Source organism: Nicotiana sylvestris, chromosome 10 (genome assembly GCF_000393655.2).
Source record: "Nicotiana sylvestris chromosome 10, ASM39365v2, whole genome shotgun sequence".
NCBI lineage: Eukaryota > Viridiplantae > Streptophyta > Magnoliopsida > Solanales > Solanaceae > Nicotiana > Nicotiana sylvestris.
Genome location: NC_091066.1, coordinates 81,100,961 through 81,126,733, shown reverse-complemented (window position 1 = coordinate 81,126,733; position 25,773 = coordinate 81,100,961). Strand labels below are relative to the sequence as shown.

Below are 25,773 nucleotides of genomic sequence, written 5' to 3'. Positions count from 1 at the left end.
CGTAATTCTTAAGTGATTTTAAAGTGCTAAATTTTAAAAATCTATAAAAATATTTCAAACGAGAAAAGATTTAATAATTAAATTCTAGTTAATTTTAAAGTGCTAAATATTAGAAAAATAACTTAAATTATAATTTTATCTAATATACAATCTATTTTTAAAAGATAAAAATACAAATAATATTTTGTTAATAATTTTGGTACTTTTCAATATAGCATAAATATAAATATAGATACATTAAATTGAATTCTTTTACGAGTTTAGAGTGTTCTTTGCAATTTTTTTTAGTTTATCACCCCGCTATCGGGTACTTATATTGAAATCCAATTATATCCAGGTTCCCAAACCCAAAGCGGTAGGAAAGAGTAGTCCCATCCTTAAATGGTTCTCTGCATCTTTATATATATCTTGATTGTCTAAAGACAATCGGTGTATATAACTTAAAACTTTTTCGCGAAATACTAAAGTTGATATGGAAGAAGCAAAACACAAAATCCCCCAAAACAAAAACCCGAAGGGAAGAGAAAATTTTCGGAAGAGAAATATATATAGAGAAAGCGAGAGATCAGTGACTGTTGGGGACAGAGGGGAAAATGGAGGGAGTAGAAGGACAGGGCTCAAGTGGTTACACTCTACAACCAAGTCAATTAGCAAGCGAAGACATACTATTCTGTGTAGATGTAGACAGCGAATCAGTCGTAGAAATGAAGGTTACGGTAGCGGGTGGGCGGCCATATAGCAGATTAGACTCCTTTAAGCAAGCCATCCTTCTCTTTATCAACGCTAAGCTTACCATTAACCCAGATCACCGTTTCGCTTTTGCTGGTCTTGGCAAATCTGCTTTTTGGGTATGTACTCAACTCCTCTTTCTTCCGATCTCTCTTAATTACTCCATCTTTTGTAATTTGTAGTACTCACCCCATAAATTATGTGATACTCTTTTGTTTTAGTATGTCTCAAAAATAATATTCCTATATTTAGAATTAATTTAATTTTAAATTTCTCACTTTACCCTTAATAAAATACTCCTTCCGTTTCTATGGCTTATTAGTTCATTCCAAAAAAAAAATAAGGCATTTCTATATTTGGAAACAATTTAACTTTAAATTTTTTCCGGTTTACATTTTTATCCTTAAGCCTTTTAAGCCTTTTAATCACAAGTTTCAAAACTTTCTTTCTTAATAAAAGTTGTGTGTCTAGTCAAACAACATTGGGATGGAGGGGTGAAAATCATTTACATCCCCCAACTTTAAACAATTATCGTTTTCATCCTTTCATGTACGCAATATCTATTTTACCCTTGACATTTTCAACTCTCCATATATGTAATACCTTTTTCATATTATTTAGATATTTTTTAATGCATGTATTTATTCATAAGTTAAAAATATTTTATCTTATTATATAATTTAATCTAAGTTCACTAACGTTATAAATAAAATAATTATATTAAGAAGTTATTACAAAATGTATTGCTACTTTTTTATTATTATTATTATTATTATTATTATGTATATTAAAATGCATATAATGTTTGGTATATGTGTGATTTTAAGTTCCACTATTTTTATTATTCTCTGTGTATATAATTTTTGAGTTTTGATTGTTATTACTAGATTTTTTCTAAATTATAATTAAATTTCATGAAAAGTGTAAATAGATAATTTTTGCAAATTTATTATAAAATTTACCTCTATTTTACGCCCATTATTTTTTTTATTACTTGTATTGTAGTATAATTTATAAAATTGTCACTCTCGTTTATTCTCAATTTTGTAAATAGATTGAGTTTTGATTGCTATTAGTAAAATTACTGATACGAGTAAATTATTTATTGTAATTTTTTATTTTTCTCATTTATTTCACTAGTGAACATCATTAACTTATATGTTTGACTACAACTTCTCACTTTTTTTGGTTTCGATTTTTTTAATTTGTCTATTCGTAAATAGATAACATAAATTAAAATAAAAAAAATATCATTATATTAAAAAAAATAAAAATAAGAGATAAAAATTATAGAGGGTAAACTAGGAATTTTAAGAAGTCACCTTTGATACGGGGAGTAGAATGATAGTTGTTCAAAGTTGGAGGATGAATTTGATTTTAAAACAAACTTGGGGGATGTAATTGATTTTTACCCGATGAAGGGAGTAATCATTTCGTGGTGCTAATAGATTGCTGGTCGAACTTTGACTTATGTAATGCTCATAATATATTAGAATGCCATATACTCGTATGCAATTGATGAATATTTTGATTTTGCTATCTTTCCATAGTGATACTTGTTCTTTTTCAAAAAAATAAAAGTAATTGGACAAGCCCTTTTCTGTTTTTTATATAAGGCAATTATAATATTTCCAATCAAAGAGCAAGAAGAACATTCACAAGCTGAACTACAATAGTATTTCCTTTGTCTTGTTGTTGTAAAACGCAAAATGTATATGATACAATTATGTTAATACTTGATAGACTTTCTCGGTGACCTTGCTGACTAGACTCAGCGGCGGAGCCAGATTTCAACCTTATGGGTTCTAAATTTTAGAGCGACGACTTCAAGTGTTAGTGAATGGATGCTAAATTTAATATTTGTACATATTTAATGCATTCTAAACACCAAATACACTGTTTGAGCAAAAACTATTGGGTTCGATAGAACCCGTAGTTTGGCTTGTGTCTCTACCTCTGACTAGACTACTGGGTTTTTGTAATGCTCCTGTTGCAAGACCATCGCAATGCTGCTGATTAATCAAATTTTGCTTACCTATCCCAAAAAAGAAAAGAGGATAAGAAGGAAAATTAATTCATGTTATCATATTCGCTTTTACTCTGGTTCAATTGGTGGACTTTACTAAGCTTGTCTTTTGTATCTTCTGTGTGGCATTTGATGGAAGATTACCAGTTACAACAGCTTGATTAATCCCAAAGCAAGATTTTAAAAATGCTCTCAGGCACATTCCCCAAAGCTACTCTCTTTCCTACTTTCTAGGTCTGTAGAGCTGATCTTTCCGGTGTACTATCTCACCTGAATCTTCCATTTCTTTCGCAAAACCCAGTGTTCACCCACTGTGAACATTGTTAAAAATTCTTCTTCTTCTTTTGTTTTATTAAGATAAAATTGTACTTGTTAAGCTTACTATGAGGGAGAGCAACATTATCTACTTTGCAGTGGGTTTCAAGTCATATGACATTGAGAGATGTTCATCAAATGCTGAAGAATGGTACGAGTGGACAGAAAGAGGAAGATATCTAATTAGAAGAACAACTTTCAGCAGGAGGACGATGATGTGGCTGTGCGAAAACTTAAAGGAAGCATCAAAGACGAAAGGAAATTATGTGAGAAGATGGAAAACCAAAGATAATTTTTCAGAAATATTCTTCGCAAGGAACTATAACAAACACGGGCGTTATATAACCATCATTTGGGTCCAAGGCAGGGGGAGGTCTGTTATTATAGTCCCAGAAGTATCATTTAATGCAGGATGGTTAGACATGCAACAAAAATCGAAAGGTTCATTAATAGCGGGGTATGGAGGAATGTCATTAATGCTCCCAAAATCATTGAGGAAGGTCATCTTTACTCAAACACTATCAGGAACCATAATTGGGCAAGCAGAGAAATGAACGAAGCAATGGTCCAACAAGAAGAAGACACTATTTGCATCTCTGGTGATTCAAACAATGAATTACTCGGCAGATGCCTGGTGGCTTTCTTCCCAGAAGAAATCTCAGAAATTGCAACTCTAACAGATGTTCGTAGATGGGCATCAAACTCCTGGAAACAAGCACATGGAACTAGTATCTATGAGATGAACCAAAATCGATTTCTCTACGAATTCCACTCAAAACAAATAGCTGATCATGTACTGGAAAGTGAATGGTATTGGAAGCAACTCAAAGTTAAGCTTCAATGGTGGAATCCGATGGTGGGGTCAATCCCAAGAAATAAGAAGATAAATCACGTATGGATTAGGCTTCTTGGGCTCCCATTACATTTATGGTCCCAAAAAGTGTTCAAAGAGGTGGAGGAGTTTTGTGGTGGTTGGATCCAAACGGAGGAGGAGACGGAATTGAAAAATCATTTGAGATGGGCAAGAATTAAAGTTAGAGGAGATGGCTCTTCAGTTCCAAAAACTGTGAAGATAAAATTTGAAGAGATAGTTTTCGAAATCACAATCTGGTGCAAAACTCCGGTGAGAGTGCACGATGAGGAGATCGGAGAAGAAGATTGTATAAACCAACAGGTAAGAGAAGGCATGCATATGGCAGGGGGACGGGCTCAAGGTTTTAAAAGTGTGATGGGGCACGTGGGGTGTTCTAATCAGGTACAATTGATATTTTAAAAGTCATGTGACTTGCCATGTGACTTTTTAATGGTCAAAAACAAAGTTGCCAAGAAACATAATAGAAAGGAATTGGGCTCATATTTTATGGCCCAATTAATATTTGAGGAGAAGGCTTCAAAATGGCCCAATGAAAAGATCAGACCAGATCCACTTAATGAAGAAATGGTAGCGATACAATCCAAGCAATCTGAGGGAACCCAATTAATAACACACACAGTAGTAGTTAACAGAATCCTCGACAAATCAGAATCAGAGGAAGAAAAGACAGAAGCCGATGGAGATAAAGAAAATCCTCATGAAGAGACATTGGGGGATAACACTATGTCAATTATTGAGGATCATGAACAGAAGGGAGTAGATACGGAATATTACAACATGAACATGCAACCAAAGGAATCAAACTTGTTTGTGGACTGGGCAATTGAGGAAGCTGTGCCACTGAATCATCAAAGCTTAGAGGCAGAAGAGGACCTGGAATTTGAGGCATCCATCTGGGTGCACCAGAACATTATAAGATTAAGCAAAGAATTTGGGATGGATTTTAATGGGTGTGAGAAAGAAGCACTGGAACTTTTCATGAAAATTGATAACAGAAGGCAAGCAAATAAAGGGAAAGAGCTTTCGCAGATTGTTCAGACTCCAAAGAAGAAGGGAATCAAAGAACTGAAAAGTTTAGAGATTGGGAGCAGCTTCAAGAGTAATGGAACTAGAGGGGGGGGGGTTACATCACTAATCATAGCCAATGTTAATGAACATCATATCTTAGAATGTCAGGGGACTTAATAGAATTAGAAAGAGGAGAGTGATTAATAGTCTGATTCTCAGGTGGAAGATAGAGATCATTTGCTTCCAAGAATCAAAACTAGAAGGGGATATTAGGGAAAAAGTAAGAGAATCATGGGGTAATAGATGGGTGAAATTTGCACAATTAGAGGCTAGTAGGACTAGATGGGGTATTGTAATAATGTGGGATGGGAGAATATGGAAGGGGGAAGTATGCTGTGTGGGAGCACATACTATCACTTGCAAATTCTCAGGCAAGACTCAGGACTACTCATGGCACCTCTCAGCAGTGTATGCTCCTAACAACAGAAGAAAGAGGGAGGAAGTGTGGTGGGAGCTGGCAAATGCAAGAGGTCTTTTTAATGGGCCATGGGTGGTATGTGGGGATTTCAACACTGTAAGATTCCTATCAGAGAAGAAGAACTGTTCCTGATTCAGAAGAGCTATGACTGAGTTTTCAAACTTCATTGAAGATATGGAGCTGGTAGACATCTAATTATCAGGGAGTGAGTACACGTGGAAAAAAGGTGACAGACATATAATAGCAGCAAGACTGGATAGATTCTTGATCTCTACTGAATGGAATGAAGACTTTAGAAACATAAAGCAATCTGTGCTTCATTGCTTCATAGAGTAACCTCAGACCGCTCCCAACTAATGCTTCAATGTGGCAGTTGGGATCCAATCAAATCATATTTTAAGCTTGAGAACTGGTGGCTGCAGACAGAAGGATTCAAAGACAGAGTGCAAGAATGGTGGAACTCTTTCACATGTAAAGGAAGGCCCGATTTCATTCTAGTGTCTAAACTTAAGGCACCGAAGGCAAAGCTTAAAGAATGGAGCAAAACTTTACAAGGCAACTTAGCATTGCAAAAAACGAATATTCTCAGCCAACTGGCAGAGCCGGAAGAGATACATGACCAAAGGAGCTTGACAGAAGAGGAAATATTCACAAAAACTTCATTGACCATGAAGTTTGAGTAGATTGCAAAACCATGAAGAAGTAGCATAGAGGCAGAGATCCAGGGCCCTCTGGTTAAAAGAGGGAGACAGGAACACAAAATTCTTCCACAGAACAACTATTGCTCACAGGAGATATAACAACATCGACCAATTGATAGTGGAAGGGGAATCTATTTAGAATCCTGAAGATATCAAGAGGGAGGTCAGTTTCTACCAAAAGCTCTACAAAGAAGAAGAAGAATGTAGGTCACTAGGCTCCATCAGAAACAACCAGATGATTACACCAGAAGAAAACATAATGTTACAGAGTCCATTTGAAGAACATGAGATATGGGATAGTGTGAAGGCATGTGCTGGAGACAAAGCACCTGGCCCAGATGGATTCTCAATGTCCTTTTTCATCAACTGCTGGGATGTGGTTAAAAAGGAAGTGGTAGCTGCTGTTCAGAATTTTCATGAACAAGGAATGTTTGAAAGGAGCCTCAATGCTACTTTTGTGGCTTTGATTCCTAAGAAGGTGGGGGCAAAAGAACTAAGAGATTTCAGGCCTATCAGTTTGATAGGCAGTATATACAAGGTCATCTCTAAATTATTGACTGAGAGGCTCAAGAAAGTGGTCAACAAATTGATAGATACTCAACAGATGGCATTCATTAGGGAAGACAGATTATGGATGTAGTCCTAATTGCAAATGAATGCATTAATACTAGGAAAACAAGCAAGGAACCTGGGTTACTTTGCAAGCTGGACATAGAAAAAGTCTATGACCACTTGAACTGGAACTTTCTTATGGAAACTCTAAGAAAAATGGGCTTTGGAGGAAGAGGGATAAACTGGATAAAATAGTGCAAATCTACTGTGAGATTTTCAGTACTCATCAATGGAGCACCAGTTGGCTTCTTCCCTTCTCAGAGGGGTTTGAGGCAAGGGATCCCTGTCCCTTTCTCTATTCATCATTGCTATGGAAGGACTGAACGTTATACTGAAAAGAGCTCAAACAAATAATCGGATCAGTGGATTCAAGGTGAACTCTAGGGCTGATAGCAACATGAGGATCTTCCACTTGCAGTACATTGATGACACTCTGGTATTTTGCGAAGCTGATAGAGAACAACTGAAAATGCTAAGGGTGATCTTCATTCTCTTTGAAGCCACCTCTGGACTACACATTAACTGGCACAAAAGCTTCATTTATCCAGTTAATGAGGTCTTGGAGATTCAAAGACTTGCTGAGATTCTTGGAGGGAAAGTAGGTGAATTACCTACTGTTTATTTGGGGATGCCGCTTGGATCCAAGAACAAGTCAAAAGGAATTTGGAATGGTGTGCTGGAGAAGTGTGAAAAAAAGCTAGCAAACTGGAAGAACCAATACCTATCTATGAGGGAGGCTAATTTTGATAAACTCTGTTCTTGATGCCATGCCTACCTATATGATGTCTCTATTTCCAATGCCAATTAATGTAGTAAAGAGAATAGATGCATTAAGAAGAAATTTCCTATGGGAAGGCAACAATGACAAGAAGAAATTCCACCTGGTCAAATGGAACTCTCTTACCACTAGCAAGAAGATAGGGAGACTAGGAGTCAAAGATATGAGAATCCAGAACCAGAGTCTGCTGATGAAGTGGCTATGGAGATTTGCGGCTGAGGAGCAAACACTGTGGAGAGAGGTAGTTAGGGAGAAATATGGAATGGAAGGAGAATGGACAACCAAACCAGTGAGAAGTCCATATAGTGTCAGTGTATGGAAGTCAATTAGGAACTTGTGGCCAAAAGTGAGGGACAAGGCAAAGTTTAAAGTTGGGAATGGTTGGAAGATTTCCTTGTAGGAAGACAATTGGCTAGGCCAAGGCCCTTTGAAGCTACTCTTTCCTGACATATACACCTTGAACCAACAACAACAAGTAACTTTAGATGAGGTATGGACTAATCAAGGTTGTAACCTTACATTCAGAAGACTTCTAAATGATTGGGAAATTGATAGAGTAATTGAGTTTTACAAGACCCTGGAGCTATTCACCGGAACCAACTCTAATTAAGATCTCATCATATGGCAAGGGAACATGCAGGAGAAATTTTCTGTTAAGTCTCCATATAAGGAATTCAACCTGTCAAACAATCAGGTTGGTTGTTGGCCATGGAAGATGATATGGACAGTGAAAATCCCCTATAAGGTTGCTTGCTTTTCATGGCTACTAGCAAAGGAAGCGGTTCTAACTCAGAATAATCTAAGTAAAAGAGGATTTCACTTGTGTTCTAGATGTTACTTGTGTGGAAAGGAGGCAGAGACAATTAGTCATCTCTTTTTGCATTGCAAATTCACTGTACAAATATGAGAATTTTTATTAGTCATCTCTTATGGGCAATGCCAGGAAGAATTCTTGATGTTCTAGCATGCTGGAATAAAGAGGGCAACTCTTCTAGCCATAAAGAGAGATGGAGCATTGTCCCAGCCTGCATTTGGTGGACAATCTGGGAAGAGAGAAATAAAAGATGTTTTGAAGATAAGTCTAGTAACATCTAGAAGATAATGATGAAGTGTTTAGCTCTTTTCTATTTTTGGTGTAAAGGAAAGTCTTTAGAGGATCATGTGAATCCATTTTTGATGTCCTAGATTCCTTGTGAGAAGACCAAGGATCATAGGTTTTTTTTTTTTTTGGGCACTCCTATGTAATTATGGGTGTCTTCACAAATTTAGTGAAAACTATATATCAATATACAAATATGTTACCTTCTTAGAAAAATAACAGCTTAAGTAAAACTTTCACTAGTCAAGAGTTGACATTACTTTTTAATTTCTCATACAAACATATTGAATAAGCATCGTGTTGGAGCGGGGAGGATGAAATGGATGCTTGCGTCTGGTGTTTTCTGTGATAGGAATGTGCTACCAAGACTTAAGGGCAAGTTTTACAAAGTGGTAGTTAGAACGACTATGTTGTATGGAGCCGAATGTTGGCCAGTCAAGAAATCTCATGTCCAGAATATGAAAGTAGCAGATATGATGTTGAGATGGGTGTGTGGGCATACTAGGAAGGACCGGATTTGGAATGAAGGTATTAGGGACAAGGTGGGTGTGCCCCTATGGAAGATAAGTTGCGAAAATCGAGGCTGAGATGGTTCGGGCATGTGAAATAAAAGATGTTTTGAAGATAAGTCTAGTAACATCTAGAAGATAATGATGAAGTGTTTAGCTCTTTTCTATTTTTGGTGTAAAGGAAAGTCTTTAGAGGATCATGTGAATCCATTTTTGATGTCCTAGATTCCTTGTGAGAAGACCAAGGATCATAGGTTTTTTTTTTTTTTGGGCACTCCTATGTAATTATGGGTGTCTTCACAAATTTAGTGAAAACTATATATCAATATACAAATATGTTACCTTCTTAGAAAAATAACAGCTTAAGTAAAACTTTCACTAGTCAAGAGTTGACATTACTTTTTAATTTCTCATACAAACATATTGAATAAGCATCGTGTTGGAGCGGGGAGGATGAAATGGATGCTTGCGTCTGGTGTTTTCTGTGATAGGAATGTGCTACCAAGACTTAAGGGCAAGTTTTACAAAGTGGGAGTTAGAACGACTATGTTGTATGGAGCCGAATGTTGGCCAGTCAAGAAATCTCATGTTCAGAATATGAAAGTAGCAGATATGATGTTGAGATGGGTGTGTGGGCATACCAGGAAGGACCGGATTTGGAAGGAAGTTATTAGGGACAATGTGGGTGTGCCCCTATGGAAGATAAGTTGCGGAAATCGAGGCTGAGATGGTTCGGGCATGTGAAAAGGAGAGACATCGATGCCCCGGTGAGGAGATGCGAGAAGTTGACCAAAGTGGGTCAGAGGAGAGGTAGAGCGAGGCCTAGAAAGTACTGGGGAGAGGTGATTAGGCAGGACATGACACTACTTCAGCTTACCGAGTACATGACCCTCAATAGGGAGGTGTGGAGGTCGAGGATTAGGTTGTAGGTTGACAGGTAGTCGAGAGTCTCTTCTAGTCGTACTAGCAGAATTAGTACCGGTATTGTATTCTCCTATTCCGAGTTCCTTGTTGATTAGACGATGTGGCATTATTGCCCGTAGTTTTCGCATTTCTCTTATAGCTTCGTATTCCTAGTTTCTATGCTATTACTTGTTGTGCTATTTGTTTCTGTTATCTTATTTCCTTGCCATTGTTAATGTTTGTTTATTGTGTCCTTTTCACTGTTCTTGAGCCGAGGGTCTATAAGAAACAATCCCTCTTCCTTCATAAGGTAGGGGTAAGATCTGCGTACACACTACCCTCCCCATACTCCACGTGTGGGATTGCACTGGGTTTTTTGTTGTTGTTTGTACAAACATATGAATAAGTTTTAACGTCAGTGTTTTGGTTAAAAACTATGCTATGGTCATTCTTTCTGTGTTGTTTTACAACTTGTCAAATTTATTCACTGCAAGCAATTGCTGTCACTTATAGGAATACTTGCTTCTTAGTATGAGGAAGTTTCTACTAGAGTTTGAATGGTTTTTGAATATCTCCTTAACTTTGATGCACTTTCTTCTCATTTTTCCCCTTTTCTATTGTACTGTATTATTTTGATGAATGACTTTCTAACAGTTCTGCGGAATTATGTTAGCTTTGACTGATGGCTGCCCAAATACCTGTTCTGCAACATTTTTATGTTTTTATTGTAATAAAATTTCATTAAAACTTTTATGGCTTTGCTTAAGTTGTCTTTTCATCTCCATATCTCCTTCCTGTTTGATTTTACTGGTGGGGAAAGTTAGGTGGCTGTAGAGTATCGAAATGGATTCATCTTCTCAATTTTCTATTCGTGAAGGTTCGGAAAGAGTTTACTAGTGACATTGACTCGGCAATTTCTGCATGTCGGGGTATCTCAGCAGTAGATTCACCTTGTGGCCATGCAGACCTTACTCAACTATTTCGGGTGGCAGCTCATGAAGCCAAAAAGTCACGTTCACAAAATCGGACACTCAGGGTGGTAAGGATGTGATTAGCAATCACCAATGTTTGTCTTCTCATTTTCTTTGTTTTAGGACATCTGTGGCTTAACTTTTGATATTGAGAAAGTTCACATTTGATTTGCCAAGAAACTCATAGAGGCTACTTTGCATATGAATGACATGCTTGGTAAATCAGCTACTCATTTTTGGTCTGATGTAATGAGCCAGTGTGTTCTATTCTGTAGAATTATTTCTTAGCTTTTAGTCAATTCAAGAAAAATGGCTTTGCTTCGTCATGTAGTTAATAGTATCGAAGCATCAAGTAATGGTATAGAAAAGAAAAAAAAGTAATGTTATAGTGTTACCTTGTAGTGGTCAACAACCTGTTGGAGTGAATTATGGTTGGATCCTTGTAATTTAGAGACAATACATTGGTCAAAATAGGGTGATAATACCACTAAACAGGAGTTTATTATCTTTTGGCAAACAGGGGTGTTATGAACTAAGAGCTCTCCAGACTTGAAGTAAAGTAATCTTTTCAGATCTGACAGTGGGTTTTAGGTAGTTGCTAATCATGAGGAACATTATGCAGAAAAGCTAGGGAAGGTAAACTTCTTGAAATCACATGAATTTGTTGAGTAAGATTACACCAGTTCAGATTGATGTTAGTTGGGTTTGAGGTCCATCTGACAAGGATAACATATAGGGTTTGTCAAGGCAAATGAAGGACGCAGCTGACGTAGATTCAGGTGTCTATATGCATAGAAGTATCTTTTACTTCCTTTAGAGAAGTTTTAACTTGCATCAAAGGTCATATTGCAAGCATAATCACCAGCTGTCACCTCCTTCGGCTTTCAATTAGTTTTATAGGCTAAGAAGTTCTGGTTTATACAAGAAATCCTAACTTACCCAAAAGTGATTTCCATTAGATAATTTGATCAATGTCTAGTGCTTGTGTGTTAAGTATACAGTTGAGTTGTGTGTGCAGGCTCTTCTATTCTTTCATGTCTATGGTAATGCGGATAGTAATATGTCGGTTACTATAGCAAAACTTGGAAGTACTGCATAGTTCAATAACAGAATGTCTGAAATTACTCAAAAGCCTGTAATATGGATGCTTAACAAGTATTTTGAATACGTGGTCTTTAGAGTGCCTACAAGATCTTTCTTTCTCTGGTTGGTCATGGATCTACGTTTTCTGTGTCTCGTGGCATCTAAAGAGGTGTTTACCTTTGTGACATATGGTCATTCTCATTTTCTTTGGTCTATCTGATATTTACAGAGTTTGAACCATTCCACTAAATGCTTTTTCTGAATGATTATTTAATGCATTTTCGTAAAGCTTTCGATGCTTGCAAATTTAGTTCTCATCCCATACAACTAGTTACTGAAAAGTCTTAAACATGTTCTCTTCTCATTATTATGCAGATACTTCTATATTGTAGGTCATCTATACCACCACAGCATCAATGGCCTGCTACCCAAAAACTCTTCACTTTGGACGTAGTTTACCTTCATGACAAGCCTGGACCTGACAATTGCCCTCAAAAGGTGTATGATGCCCTCGTGGAGGCCCTCGAACACGTTAGTGAATATGAGGGTTACATATTTGAGAGTGGTCAGGGGCTTACTCGTGTCCTCTTCCGTCATATTTGTACGCTCTTGTCCCACCCTCAGCAACGTTGCGTGCAAGATGACCTTGACATTCCCAAGTCTCTTACAAAGAAGTCAGTTACGGTTGACTCAAGCACCAGCTGATGAAAATGCTGCTGTCTCTAACCAATGATAGACAAATCGAAGCAACTCTCCCTGGTTGTGCTGTTTTTCGCCCTTCGTGTTCTAGTGTTCTGTGGAGGACTAATCTGGACAGGGTACTCTGGTCAACCATGTAACACCCCCCCCCTTTCATCCACCTCTTTCTCTTCCTGTATAGTTTTCTTTTTGTTGCTATGTCTGAACCAATCTAGAATATAAATTTATCAGGGTTGATGAGCTCTATCCTCTCTTGGTCATGGCAAAATCATCTGATGTGCTGTTATTTTCACTGGTCTATGGCCCTTTCTATTTCTTTTACTTTAGAATTGGTTCTTCAGGCCGAAGAAGAAAACTTCGGGGGTAAATCTTATGGGTTTGTTACACAAAAATCATTTTCTTATGCTCTAGTTTACCAGATTTTATAAAACTTTCATCTGAAAAGTCTATTCTCCCTTAACATTATAAGGGAGAGTTACACACAAGTACAACTCACACATGCATTGCAATTAAGTGGCTAATTTCACCTTTAAAATTGATTGGTAAATTACAATTTTCACCGACAAATTTAGCCTACCAGGCTAAGAGGGACAGATATAAATAGTGACCTAAGAAAAAGCCGTTTGAGCAAAGCACCCTTACGAGAGATGCCTGCATGCCCTCTTTCTCCCTCTGTCATTAAAAGTTCGATTCTAAACTGGGTTCGACTCTTAATTTATTCCTAGAAGAACCAAAATCCTATATAATGAAGGACACAACCATTTACTTACGATGAGAAATGTGCTCTCAATATATTCCAGACAATATATGTGTGCTTTTAAGCTGTATTTACAGAGAAGCCATTATGCCAACAGAGCAACAAATCACAAACTGGACATGAATCTTGATACCAATAACGTTAAACTTCACTAATACCAACATCAAATCACTATTTACAAACAGGACATGAATATTGATACTGATAAGAATAGCATCACTAATACCAGCATCAAAGTGTGTGAGACTGCACATTCCATGGCGTTTATGCACTAAAACCCCTGTGGAGGGAACTCCAAGTATTGGACGGGACGCTGGGACAAGCTTGTGCTGATGCCTCCACCATCTGCTCCATCTTAATTCCATCATTACAGATATTGGCGATGGATCGCATGTGTTTCATTCCATATTGGGATAACGATCCACAGTGTGTCTCAAATGTTCTTACCTGCACATAGGATAAATTAGTTTGATTTCCGAGGCATAAAGCAACAAAAAAATTATTATGTTCCATGCATACAGTCAAGCTACAATGATGAAATAATCTTTTCCTCCCTATTTGTCCCAAATCTCAAGAAATTAAGCAACTCTATGATATTGCAGCTTTTGTACTTACAAAGGATTTTAGGCAGGTCCAGTCATCAACAAGAGGTTGACCTACAGGTCGAACACGCTTCAGCACCTCAGGACCTTTTTGAATTCCAAACAGAAGCTTACCAACAAGAGCCATGCTGTTGTCTAGGTGCATTCTGTGTGACATAGCTTCAGTGAATTGTTTCTGAGCTTCAACTTTCCGAGCAGAGCCTTCAGGAGCCTTGCGGAACTGCCAGAATTGGAGGGAAAAACATAAAAAATCAGCAATAAAGCATTTCACATCAAGGCACAAAGGCTACTCAGCAGTCAGCTCAGCATGGATGGATATCATAAGCAGCCAAATTAGGCACCAACTTTCGGTAATGCAGCAAATTAACTGAAAAACACATAAACCCCAAGAATTAAATCCGTTTCTTTGACTAAAATCTTACTCTAAACTGCATCTCGATCATGTAATATTACTTGTATCTCCAAACCAATCTGTCTATCCTCAATGTCAATAGAAGGAATCTTTCAGTTTCATCAATTAAAAGACAAAAAGGAATCTTTCGGTTTCCATCAATTAAAAGACAAAAAGGAATCTTTCAGCAGCTTAATCTCAGAAATGTGAGCCCCAAAATGGAAATGCTTCTATAATATTTAAACAGCAAAATAGTGTCGCATATCCTCTCATTTGGCTCTAGAATTCTATAAAGCAACCAGGTTTATTTTCAAATGCCTGAGCTGTGCCTTGTCAAAATATTATCTCATTGCAGCGTAGCACCACCTTGGTACACCATCAATAGATCTCCCTGATTAGACTAGGCCAAGAGCTAAATAATTGGGCAGACCGGATTAGACTAGGACAAGAGCCAAATAATTGGGCAGACTGCCCAAGGAAAGTCAAAGACTATCTTTTTATTGTGAACGTGGTCTCAGGGCAACTGGGCCAGCTTGTACGCATCTTCACTATTCTACTGGAAACCCGCTACCTCGTACCAGCACAGGTACGGGTTTACCCTGCCCACTAAGGCTTAGGAAGATGGGAAGACAACACCTACTGTTTTTCTGCCTTGGCTGGAATTCGAACCTGAGAAATCAAAGACTATTGAATTTTTTAAATCATTTATAAAAAATAACAATGCTCCTTTGATTCTTTTTTACAATGTTTGACTAATCATGAGTTTAAGATGTTAAATTGACATGTGTTATATTAGTGGCAGTGGAAGAACTTTTTACATTAATAATTGAAAAATTAGATAGAAAGCATGGGATCAAACATTAATATTAAGATAATGAATGAAAAAATAGTTTGGTGGAGAAAAAGTAGGATCAAAGTTTTTTTTTGCACGAGGAAAAAAGTAGCATTGAAGTTTAAATTTAGAATTTAAATGAATTTGAACTCTTGAAAGGAGTGAAAGTTGTATAGAATATGTCACTAGTGAAATTGCGTTCAAACAATTTGGGATATTGCAAAATGGAGAACGTCATATAAATAGGCTAGAATCTTTTCGAAAGTAACTAAACCACCTTAATCTGGTTATATAACAAGGTACTCGGGGTGTCGCCATGGAGCAAAGATACTCTTTTAAGAGGAGATAGTGTTAACTAATGTGCTTCAAGACTCAAACGCTTTATTTCCTGCTGGTTTATAGCTATTTGATATCTTTGCTTCTTATGCGTAATGCAAACTTATTTTCCTCAAACTCAGGAATCTCTAAGTTCTACCAAAAAACACGAAAACTGTCAGAGCATACCTTGTCCCAGAAATGCAAAAGATCTGCGTCACGCTGGTTGACAGCCTTTGATGATGCCCACAAGGAATTATCATCTACATAGGTGTAGTTATCATTTGCAGGATTTGTACCCATATAAATGAACAGAGAATCCATACTCAGTTGTAGATCACCAAATTGCAAGACATGGGAACCATAAGCAGAATTTCCATTAGCAGTTCTCTGTTTGACCTGCAAAAAACCAGTAATAGAGACATAACTACACAAAATAATTTAAATGGCATCATAATAAAGCATAGAGAGAAACTACGTCATCTGATAGTTAGTCGCGAAACCCCTTTCTTCTTCTCACTTTTAATAACTGTAAAACATCTGCTTCAGCATCCTAAATTCCTTATATTGTTATTATTTTTACTTTCTAAACTAGAACATCAGCTAGATGGCCTAATTGCGAATGTTCACAAGAACTTACCAGGTGATACTGCTGCCTCAAATTTTCAGTCCGCAAATTGTGCATTTCACTGCTCAGAAATAGATATACAAAATGAGTCAGCAGCTAAGTGTTGGGCTAATAAGATCATTCATAAGCAGAATCGTAACTCTTTAAACTTAAAATCCAGAGCATAATGTAAAATCCAAATTTGAAAAGACAAGTAACGGAAACAGAAGTCCTCATATAACAAGTCCCTCCTTGCATTGGCAAGTCACCACTCACATGCACGCAATTTAGCTAGCTGTTGGCACATTGGGATATAAGAATAGTTCAACATCTGAGACTTGAGGAAATAATAAATCAAGAGATCTCAAGAATTTAAGACAATGCCAGGAGAAAAAGGACAAGCACCACCCTCATAGTCATTAAAGCATAGAACAACTAAAACTCAACATCATCCAGCTCTTGACATTGGTAATTACAGAAATGGTTGTCAAAGTCCAGAAAGCTGCATATACCTGTCCTCCATCCAGGAAACAGCATACAAGTCACCCAGGCAGGTCTCATATCCAGGAGGAAGACTAGGATAGTCCCCAGGACAATAGGTGCCCCAGCTGCTCTCTACAGCGTTTGATGCTGTTGTGGCATAAATATTTAGACCTTTAGGAAGAAGACCCTCAAAGATACTTCCGGACTCACAAGCTTCAATGTACAGTACCTGGGAATAGTAAACAGAAGAAGAAAATCAAAAAATAAAGGAAAAATGAGAAAGGGACTTCACAAATATAAAGAATTGCATTGAACATCGCAGCTCACCAAGCTTTTATATGTCCCAGAGGCATGCTTCTTTTTCAACACGTCAATCAGATCACTTGCATAGAGATAGGGATTGGTAGGCATCCCTAGTATACAGTATAGCAGACATGTGAAAAGTGATTATAGTGTATCCAACCCATAATTCAATAAAACAAATTTATGACAATATAAGTGACTGACAGAAAGCATGCAACAACACCCAAGCGTGTGGCCTAGTGGTCAAGGAAGTGGGTGAGAACCATGAGGTCTCAAGTTCGAATACTAGTGGAGACAAAAACACTAGGTGATTTCTTCCATCTGTCCAAATCTTGGTTGATAGAATTACCGGGCACTTGTTGCTGGTGGGAGGTGAAAGGTATCCATGGAATTAGTCGAGGTGTGCGCAAGCTGACCCGGACACCGCGATTATAGAAAAAGGAAGACAAAGCATGCAACCAACGGGACACTATACCTAATGCCTTTCTGTTAAAAATCATGTCCAATAAGATACCATTTCTTATTGATCCACACAAATAATAGAACTACAGACAAAGGTGCTCACTACATAGCTTGACGACTGAAAGTGAAGGTGGTTCATGAACAGACACTACAAAGAGACAAAGTTAGATAGAGATTATGTTTAAGCTTTGTACTGGTGATTTCATCCACTATAGATGTATGTATTACAAAAATCAGAGATGTATTTGCCAATTAGGATGGAAGTAAAGGTGAAGTTTGTGAAACTGGAACCAAGAGCATACAGTCATTCTATTGGTTTTCTCAGAGATGATTTGCCTGATTCTTTTAGTTAGGGGAGAGGTTGCACTAGGGGACGATTACCACAAGTTAATTGGTAATCAATCGGCAAACTGAACTCAAAGCAGATTCAACATATAAGAACCAGAGACAACATTAAACAAAGATTATTGGCCTTCCTAACTATAATAGACATCATCTGCTTGTCAAACAGTAGAAAGCAGTGAGGCAATGATCATTCATATTCAATAGACAGAAAGGTCTTGAATTGAAGGCTTAGATGCAAGCCTTAATATAAGGTGATCAAATATAAAAATGCGAGATATAGAAAGCAAAGCAAAAGCCCAATGAGAGATAAATAAGCTACTTACCAAGCACCCCAGGGCCACCATGATCACTATAGAATACGAAAATATGATCATTCGGACCACTATCCACCACCTTTCCACTACCTCCAGTAAGAGCAGTTTTGTTACCAAGGAGAACAGCCAAAAAGTTGTCCACATTAACATCATCTCCAGTATAATCCTGCCTCAAGGAATAACACATGAGACAAGAGTATGATTTAGGTATATACTAAAACATGACAGAAAAACAACTACCTTAGGGACTCCTTTGTAGACATCCTCGCCAGCAGGACTATTAATGATAACTCCTTGTCTTGGGTTCTCTTCATTATAAGCAATGTCATCATACATGAACACAATAATATTCTCATCTTTGAGACCACCTTTTCTCAACAGCTGATACGCGTGGCATACATCAGCCTGATATGAACGTCAAGGTTGACAAGGCTTATTAGTAAACACATGAAAAGAAACTATGAAGACACTCCGCATTGTTACAGTTAGGAGCAGGTTTATTCCATTCCCTACAGTCCCAAATCTGATTTATCAAAAAAGAAGGAAAATGCTGTATTAGCAAAACTCTTTACAAACTGATTTTTCCCCTAAAGTTGTCTTGATGGGATGAGTTTCACAGACTTTACAAGCTACCAAACGTATTTCTGGTAAAACTGCAGTGCAACAAAAAGGCTTCGTTTGTCAATTGTACCACCGACGAATGAGGACTTAAAATAAGAAAAGGATCACATTCAAACTATCAAATTATCTATACACCATAATCTGACCGAACTCCAGCTCTCTAAATTTCTTCAGTGGGCATGACAACATTCATATGAAAGCGGTCACTCATACAAAGTGCTCGAGAACGAGACAAAAAAGAAGAAAATCAACTGAGGAAATTTCTCTCTTGTGGTAGTCAATAGTAATGACCTGTCCCATGGGCATACTAATCTAGGTTAGTAATCATGAAGTTCAGCTTTTCCAAGTATTACACTGCATCAAAATAATTCTCACATTTCATAACTTTTAATTTTAACGAGTGTAGTGTAACCAAAGTCCAAATTTTAACAATTTTAGTATAACCTTTTACTAGGTTCCCCAGCTCTGCCTAATTCACATCCAATGAAAAACCTAGAGCTTGTGAACAAAATATTTATACAATCAGTTCACTCTATAAGGTAATTACAGATAAATTAATGACAAACATTAACAGAGGACCTGGTAAAAATGGTAATAAACCAACTATCACAGGTTAAAATTCACAGATAGTGTAAAAAGTTCATTACACTGTTTACAGTGTAATAGTATAACTTAAATCCTATATGAAAAAGCATCAGAGTACATGTTTCTAGCTCGCTAGCTCATTCAACCAATCAAAAGTTAAATAAAAACATCAACATAGATTTACTGAAAATTTTCCTCCGTATTTTAACCAAAATAAGCAAACCATCTATGTACATATTATTTCAAAAAAAAAAAAAAAGGTACTACCCACATCCAGATATTATAAACAACAAAATAAAATAGATCAGAAGGAAAACAAACTCGTGCACATCAGAAAAGTAAAAAATTTCAAAGGAAAATAAAAAGCATTTTCTAAAGGCCAAATAGTCATAACAATAACCTGATGTCTATAATTCCAATAACCATTTGATCCGGCAAGAAGGACGGCCCATCTAGTACCAACAGAGTCATCGGCTTCATCGAAGAATCTGGAAGCTTCCGATGGAAGTTTCAAAACATTACGCCCGGCGGCGGCGGCGATGACGGAGAGGCCGACGAGGAAGAAAATTCCGGCAACATACGAAATCATTATCAATTAAATTAGCAATTAAAAATGGATATCCTAAAGGTTCTGCTATTTATAGCAAGTAATTACAGATAATATCCACAGTTCACTTCAATTAGAATATTCAGTGGATTTGACGTGGACGGCTGGGATTGATTGAAAGGAGCTTTCGTGCTTTCTTATTATAATAATCATCATGTCTTCCTCTGACAAATATTTTAAAGCCAGGGAGTGGGTGAAGGACAAGTACTACCGAAGAAATTTCGTCGGTAGAGACAAACTACCTTTTGCATTTTCCTATTTTAGTTTTTTCTTAAAACCCATTAAAAGGCTCTCTCTTCTTCTTCTTTTTTTTTTTTTTTTGTCCACTAGTTTTGTCCCTTGTGTTAATGAAAAATAAAATTTTATAAATAAAATAAATAATATTCAAAAATATATTTATGTTATTATATAAAATTAAAATTAGTTATTCCTTAGGAGTTTGATCTAGTATAATAGTTCTTCCTTCGATAGTTTCTCTTGCTTGCTTTATTGTACAAAAAAAGTTATAGGAGTAGCGTTTGATTGAAAGGTAAAAAAATCATTCAACTTTACCTGAGGACCTGGGTACGTGCATTGCATGTATATTTCATGTTACTTATTAAAAAATTTATGTAAGATGGTTTACCAACAATTAATTTTTTTTTATCTTTACTCATTTTACGGTACTGCTAAAGCTGTAACCTTATTCTATTGATAACTTAATAATCATATAGGCATCCGAACTCGATTATTATTAACAATTTTTATATTATTTTTTTTGCTCAATTATTATCTTATTTTACCTATAATTTCTTTCTAAAGTACTTTTACTCGCGACCAATTACATATATATGTTCTTTTTATATTCCTATTTTTGTGTACAAAATATATATTGATCAACTTATTCTACCATTTAAAATAATGTTACATTTAAAAAAGATTATCATTTGATTATTTCTTAATATTTAGACAATAAAAATGGACAAAACTTGTAAGTATATTTCAAATTCTACGTCCTTATTGTTAAAAGAAAATAGAATGTTACAATTGCTTTTTAAAGTCTAAATTCATGCCACCTTAATATGAATTATCATTAATGTTTTCATTTTTTTAAATCAAAACTATGACTTAAATGCACTATTTCTTATCTGCCTTTTTAAATATTAGGCATAAAATTGATGGATCGGTTATTTACTTAATTTTATTTAAAACACACGTTATTTACTTTTTTTCACAGAATATATATCCATGAAAGCAACATGTAAGAATTATAATTATGTGACATATAATTCAAATAAGGAAAATATTTAAGTTAGGTAAAGTTTTAATTGACTTTAAAGTCCTAAATTTTAGGGTTTCCTACCTAGTTCAATGGAAAATAATTTAATAACAAAATTTTTAGTCAATTTCAAAGAACTAAATATTAGGAGAATAATTAAATGACTATTTTGTCTAGTGTGAACTCCAATTTTAAAGGGTAAAAAAGGGGAACGACATTTCGCTAAGGGCCTTCGTGCCTTTAATATAATATAGATTAAAGGCGCTATAGCTCTTTTCATTCACAAGTATTATAGCTTGTTCGGTCAAGCCTCTCCAAGTTTGAAAAGTATTTTTTTAAAGTATTTTTTTAAAAGAGTACTTTTTCCAAAATTAAATTATTTGGTCAAGCTTTTAGAAGAAAAAAAGTGCTTTTAAATAGAAGCAGAAGCAGGAAAAAATAATTTTTTTGCAGAAACACTTTTTTAGAAGTACTTTTGAGAAAAATACTTAGAAGCACTTTTTAAAAGCTTGGTCAAACATTAATTGCTGCTTAGAAGTGCTTTCCAAATTAATTCGCTAACACAAACTGTTTCTCGCCAAAAGTACTTTTGAAAAAAAAAAAAACACTTCTCAAATAAGCCGATTTTTCGAGCTTCGCCAAACATGCTATTAAACTCAAAACCACTGATTAAGAGTATATATTGTAAAGCTGAACCACAACAAGAAGCACCATTCTCGCAAAAAGAAAGAATAAGCTCAACAAAGTTAAAGATAATATTTGGTTGATGTTTATAAACGAGTATTTAAAGTTAAAGTTGAAAAAGCATTTGCAAGTAGTAATTATGTTTAGATATGAATTTCACTTGAAAAAAAATCCGAAGTTTTTATGATTGAAAACTATATTTTCACTTGGAATACTCATCAAACTAGCTAGTTTTCAACTTCAAATTCATTATTTTGAGTTGAAGTTGGAATAAATGGACATAATTATAAAAGAAACATTGATTTGCAAATAATATTTCATTGTTGCTGAAGTTGAAACAATTGAAAAACATCCTAATTAAATTTCTGTAGATCAGAAGCCTAAATATTTTGGGGCAAGCAGAAGTAGAGGTTCCAAAGCACCGGGAGCAAATTTTCTAGCAAAAAGACAACACATTGATGTATTTCTGTCATTGTAAGAACATGTATCTCCTTCCAGCATTCTCTTCATAAGCTCTTCTGTAATATCTGTTTTTCCAAACATAGCAGGGTGAGCGCCGCCCCTAGACCAATCGACCCACGTTATACTTCTATTCGCCAAGAGATTAGCTGCTTGAATTGTCAACATGGTCGCGAAGTAATGCTCATCAGCATAACATGCTGGCTTGCAGAACTCCGCGAACTTGGGATAGAATTTTGTGTCTTCAACTATGTAAAGAGCAAGCTTTCTATTAACCTCAAACCATTGTGACCCTTTGCGCCATTGAGTAATGTTAACCTCAGGTTCCATATTGTTGTTATATCGACCTCTTCCATGTGGTCCAGGATCATCAAATGCACTAACGAAGCTGTGATTTGATCTCATTATGTAGTTGTAAATAATGCTGAAATTGTAGAGGGGTATGCATGACTCAGAAAGCAGAACAAACCACTCATTGGAGATATCAAGTAATGCATTTGCGAGAAGTCTCCGCTCAGCATCAGTGATACTTATTTCCCCCCATTCTGCCACCTTCAGAACAAACATCATAAGATTATCAGCTTCTAACTCAAAGACTAGGCCAATCTTTTAAAACATGTTATTTATGCAGATATCAGCGACAATAGAATGCAGATCATTTCCCAGCAAAAGGCAATCAAGAACAACAAAATATGAAAATGTGGAAGCCATCATCACAGATGCAGCGTAAGAGGATAAAAGGAAAAGAAAGAAGAATATCAGGCAATTCTAACACCGTAATCATCAAATGATGTTCATATATTTTAAGTCTATTCTCTTTTTTGAGCTAATTAGTGTAACATATCCTAACCATATACTGAATAGCACATCATGCACTATTTTTTCATATTCGTGCAATATCACATTCGATGTAACCTTTTACACAGTTTGACATCTTTCTTTTGGGCTCCTTCTCCTGTTGGCATCCTGTCCACTTCCATGCCTATGGGAATGAGGTCATAGGTATAGAATTATTGCACCAGAATAAAATGCTCGGCAGTGAGCATATAAACACAAAGGATTTAGCAGAACTAATTGTATTATAGTGAATTTTAGTATCAGTACATGCTTAGAAACAATTGTGCATGCTTTCTCCTTATTTCAACCACAAAAGCTATATAATTAGTCCTCATCTCTTAACTCATGATCAACCTTCATAAATGCTCATGGAACCCGATAATTCTGCCATATACAGAGGATCAATAGATTGATAAGCTCACTGCTGCGGTCCAATCTTCAAATGAATGATAAAGGATAAAAAACATGGACGAAAAACAACATTTCACAGCATGTGTGTTTCACGTAGCATTAGCTAACTTATTGGTCTTTCTCATTTTAATTGCAAGTTAATTTTCATCCACACCATCTCCTTAATATCCCTACAAATGGAGATGTACATACTACCTGCAGCTATCTAAAAATGTTCGATCGAATAACACCAACTTCATATAGGAAAATGTTGATGTATTACAAACTGAGTTTCGAGACATAAAGGAGTTGCATTTCCTGCATTCACAAAAAAAAAAAAGAAGGCAAATTAATTGATTCCAATTGGCACCTTCGAACATGCTTTGACACATTCCCTTATTTGATCAGTTAGATTAGTCTCTTTATAAAGATCTGGCCTGTTTTTTAAGTGAAATTGCAAAAATTAAAAGATTAAAAAATAATTTTTTTTATTTAACTCGACGACTCTTCCTGTCCACATATAAGACTCAAAACAGCGAGACAATGAGAAAATGTACGAGGTATAGAATTAGATAAGCAACATATGCAGAATCAAACACACAATCTGCATCATCAACATACCTGACTTGGAATCTGCCTCTTGTAGAAAACTGAAGAGGGTGGATAATTAGCTCGAAATGGTGGCAACGAATGAATATAAATCGAATAAAGTCTCTTTTGTCCCTTAAAAAATCTCTCCCATAGAGGCGCAAACGGCAATTGCTCCTTGGTCAAGAACATGAATGCAATCGTAGGAACCCTCTTAAATGGATACTCCTTTATTCGCGACGCCAAAGAAGCCCTCCAGAACACCTCTTTATCACTCATGGTATGTAACATTTTTGATGGAGGCTTAATCCACGGCTCCAAGTTAATTGATTCTTCATTTTTACAAGGCTGCAAACTAGGATTTACTGATGCAGGAACTAAGCTTTGAAATCCAAAATGCTTGATCATATAAATACTAGCCAGAGGAAAAGTGAAACACAAAAACAAGAACAACATAAGTAACTGCAGCAGCCATTGTGGCAAAATCCTACCTTGGTTTACCCTACCTACAACTAAAGAATCTTTAGTCTCCTCCATTGGACCAAATCTCAATTGCACCTATTGTTATGGTTAGAGAGCTATATAAAAGGCACATACTTATGGTGTTTACACTAAATTGGGTTAAATTTACCATGGTTAAGTGATAAACTAGGCCGCCCGAATATAATCAATCACTAACCATGTAACATGAAGATTCTAATAAGATTGCAGCAATCTAGCATGAGATATTTCCTTTTCGAGGATCCTTGTTGTCAAGAATGAAGATTCCATAATACCCATTTTCCATAAAAGCAGCTAGGTTGAGGTTAAATTAAATCCCCTTTGTTGAAAATCATAGTGTTAATAGGGCAAAAATATTTTTGTCTTTACATATATAACATTCTTGTACCTTTTGAGTCCCCTTTATTTGGATTTTTAGCTCCGCCACTGCATTAAGAATTTTCCCACATAAGAACAAAATCAAGATTTTATAAACAGTAATATAATTTACAGTAAAACCAGGTTGACAGACTTCGATTTACCACCGTAATTGCTGAATTACCGTTTCAAGAACAAAAGGCTGAAGCTTTTCATTGAAGAATTCAATATAAAATATAGGATTCAACAGCAACAGTAGGATTTGTTGCAAAAATCTTTCATCAAATGAAAGTAACGAAGAACCTGAAGTTAGCATAGCGGTAAAAAGAGTAATCGTCGAAAATGAAATGTTAAATTAGATTAATTTCCAATCTTATGCTCAAGAAAGTTATGCAATAAACCATTAAAAAAAGCTTTCTTGTTACATTAAAATCTTTATAGTAGTAACCAATTTTTAATCTTTCTTCTGCCAAAACTCTGACAATTTTTTGTGGAACATAACTCTTGAAATCTATTACATTTCTCAATGTAATTATCTGAATTTTTGGAAATTAAATGGTGAATTCGACTGTTGATTAGGTTTTTAGCTAGGTCGCCTCAAAAATTGGTCGGTGGCCGACCTTCGCCTATTTTTGTCTCGTTTTTGGGACGAGCTTTGCTCATTTTTTGACCTCCTTCCATCCTCACACT

General features: G+C 36.0%; 3 protein-coding genes across 5 annotated transcripts; 1 reads left to right on the top strand and 2 right to left on the bottom strand.

The window, feature by feature from the left end:
* The first annotated feature begins 431 nt into the window (after positions 1–431).
* Positions 432–13,029, top strand: LOC104229335 (uncharacterized). The gene is made up of 3 exons (XM_009781967.2): positions 432–848; positions 10,910–11,071; positions 12,462–13,029. The coding sequence occupies exons 1-3, from the start codon at positions 594–596 to the stop codon at positions 12,789–12,791; spliced, it is 747 nt and encodes a 248-aa protein (XP_009780269.1). The 5' UTR covers positions 432–593; the 3' UTR covers positions 12,792–13,029.
* Positions 13,030–13,546: 517 nt separating this feature from the next.
* Positions 13,547–20,176, bottom strand: LOC104229346 (vacuolar-processing enzyme-like). Its single transcript, XM_009781972.2, has 9 exons — positions 19,803–20,176; positions 18,437–18,601; positions 18,206–18,362; positions 17,100–17,185; positions 16,802–17,001; positions 16,323–16,371; positions 15,872–16,081; positions 14,158–14,364; positions 13,547–13,989 (listed from the first exon to the last, which is right to left on the bottom strand). The coding sequence occupies exons 1-9, from the start codon at positions 19,989–19,991 to the stop codon at positions 13,807–13,809; spliced, it is 1,446 nt and encodes a 481-aa protein (XP_009780274.1). The 5' UTR covers positions 19,992–20,176; the 3' UTR covers positions 13,547–13,806.
* Positions 20,177–22,253: 2,077 nt separating this feature from the next.
* LOC104229350 (glycosyltransferase BC10-like) lies at positions 22,254–25,431 on the bottom strand. 3 transcript variants are annotated; one of them, XM_070159993.1, is made up of 3 exons: positions 25,115–25,431; positions 24,259–24,640; positions 22,254–22,962 (listed from the first exon to the last, which is right to left on the bottom strand). In XM_070159993.1, the coding sequence occupies exons 2-3, from the start codon at positions 24,631–24,633 to the stop codon at positions 22,324–22,326; spliced, it is 1,014 nt and encodes a 337-aa protein (XP_070016094.1). In that variant the 5' UTR covers positions 24,634–24,640; positions 25,115–25,431; the 3' UTR covers positions 22,254–22,323. The 3 variants fall into 3 exon arrangements, with proteins under 3 accessions (XP_070016094.1, XP_070016093.1, XP_009780287.1); XM_070159992.1 differs by lacking the exon at positions 25,115–25,431 and having other exon boundaries at positions 22,254–22,798; positions 22,880–22,962; positions 24,259–25,057; XM_009781985.2 differs by lacking the exon at positions 25,115–25,431 and having other exon boundaries at positions 24,259–25,057.
* Between the last annotated feature and the right edge of the window lie 342 nt (positions 25,432–25,773).

What these genes read in the sequence shown, in the direction of transcription:
- LOC104229335 (XM_009781967.2), top strand. Translation starts at nt 594, where the DNA reads ATGGAGGGAGTAGAAGGACAGGGCTCAAGTGGTTACACTCTACAACCA. An exon ending in TTGGCAAATCTGCTTTTTGG is followed by an intron (nt 849 to 10,909) that starts GTATGTACTCAA and finishes CTATTCGTGAAG; the next exon opens with GTTCGGAAAGAGTTTACTAG. An exon ending in AAAATCGGACACTCAGGGTG is followed by an intron (nt 11,072 to 12,461) that starts GTAAGGATGTGA and finishes ATTATTATGCAG; the next exon opens with ATACTTCTATATTGTAGGTC.
- LOC104229346 (XM_009781972.2), bottom strand. Translation starts at nt 19,991, where the DNA reads ATGATTTCGTATGTTGCCGGAATTTTCTTCCTCGTCGGCCTCTCCGTC. An exon ending in TCTACAAAGGAGTCCCTAAG is followed by an intron (nt 18,363 to 18,436) that starts GTAGTTGTTTTT and finishes TCCTTGAGGCAG; the next exon opens with GATTATACTGGAGATGATGT. An exon ending in TGAGGCAGCAGTATCACCTG is followed by an intron (nt 16,082 to 16,322) that starts GTAAGTTCTTGT and finishes GGTTTTTTGCAG; the next exon opens with GTCAAACAGAGAACTGCTAA.
- LOC104229350 (XM_009781985.2), bottom strand. Translation starts at nt 24,762, where the DNA reads ATGGAGGAGACTAAAGATTCTTTAGTTGTAGGTAGGGTAAACCAAGGT. An exon ending in AGAGGCAGATTCCAAGTCAG is followed by an intron (nt 22,963 to 24,258) that starts GTATGTTGATGA and finishes TTTGTTCTGAAG; the next exon opens with GTGGCAGAATGGGGGGAAAT.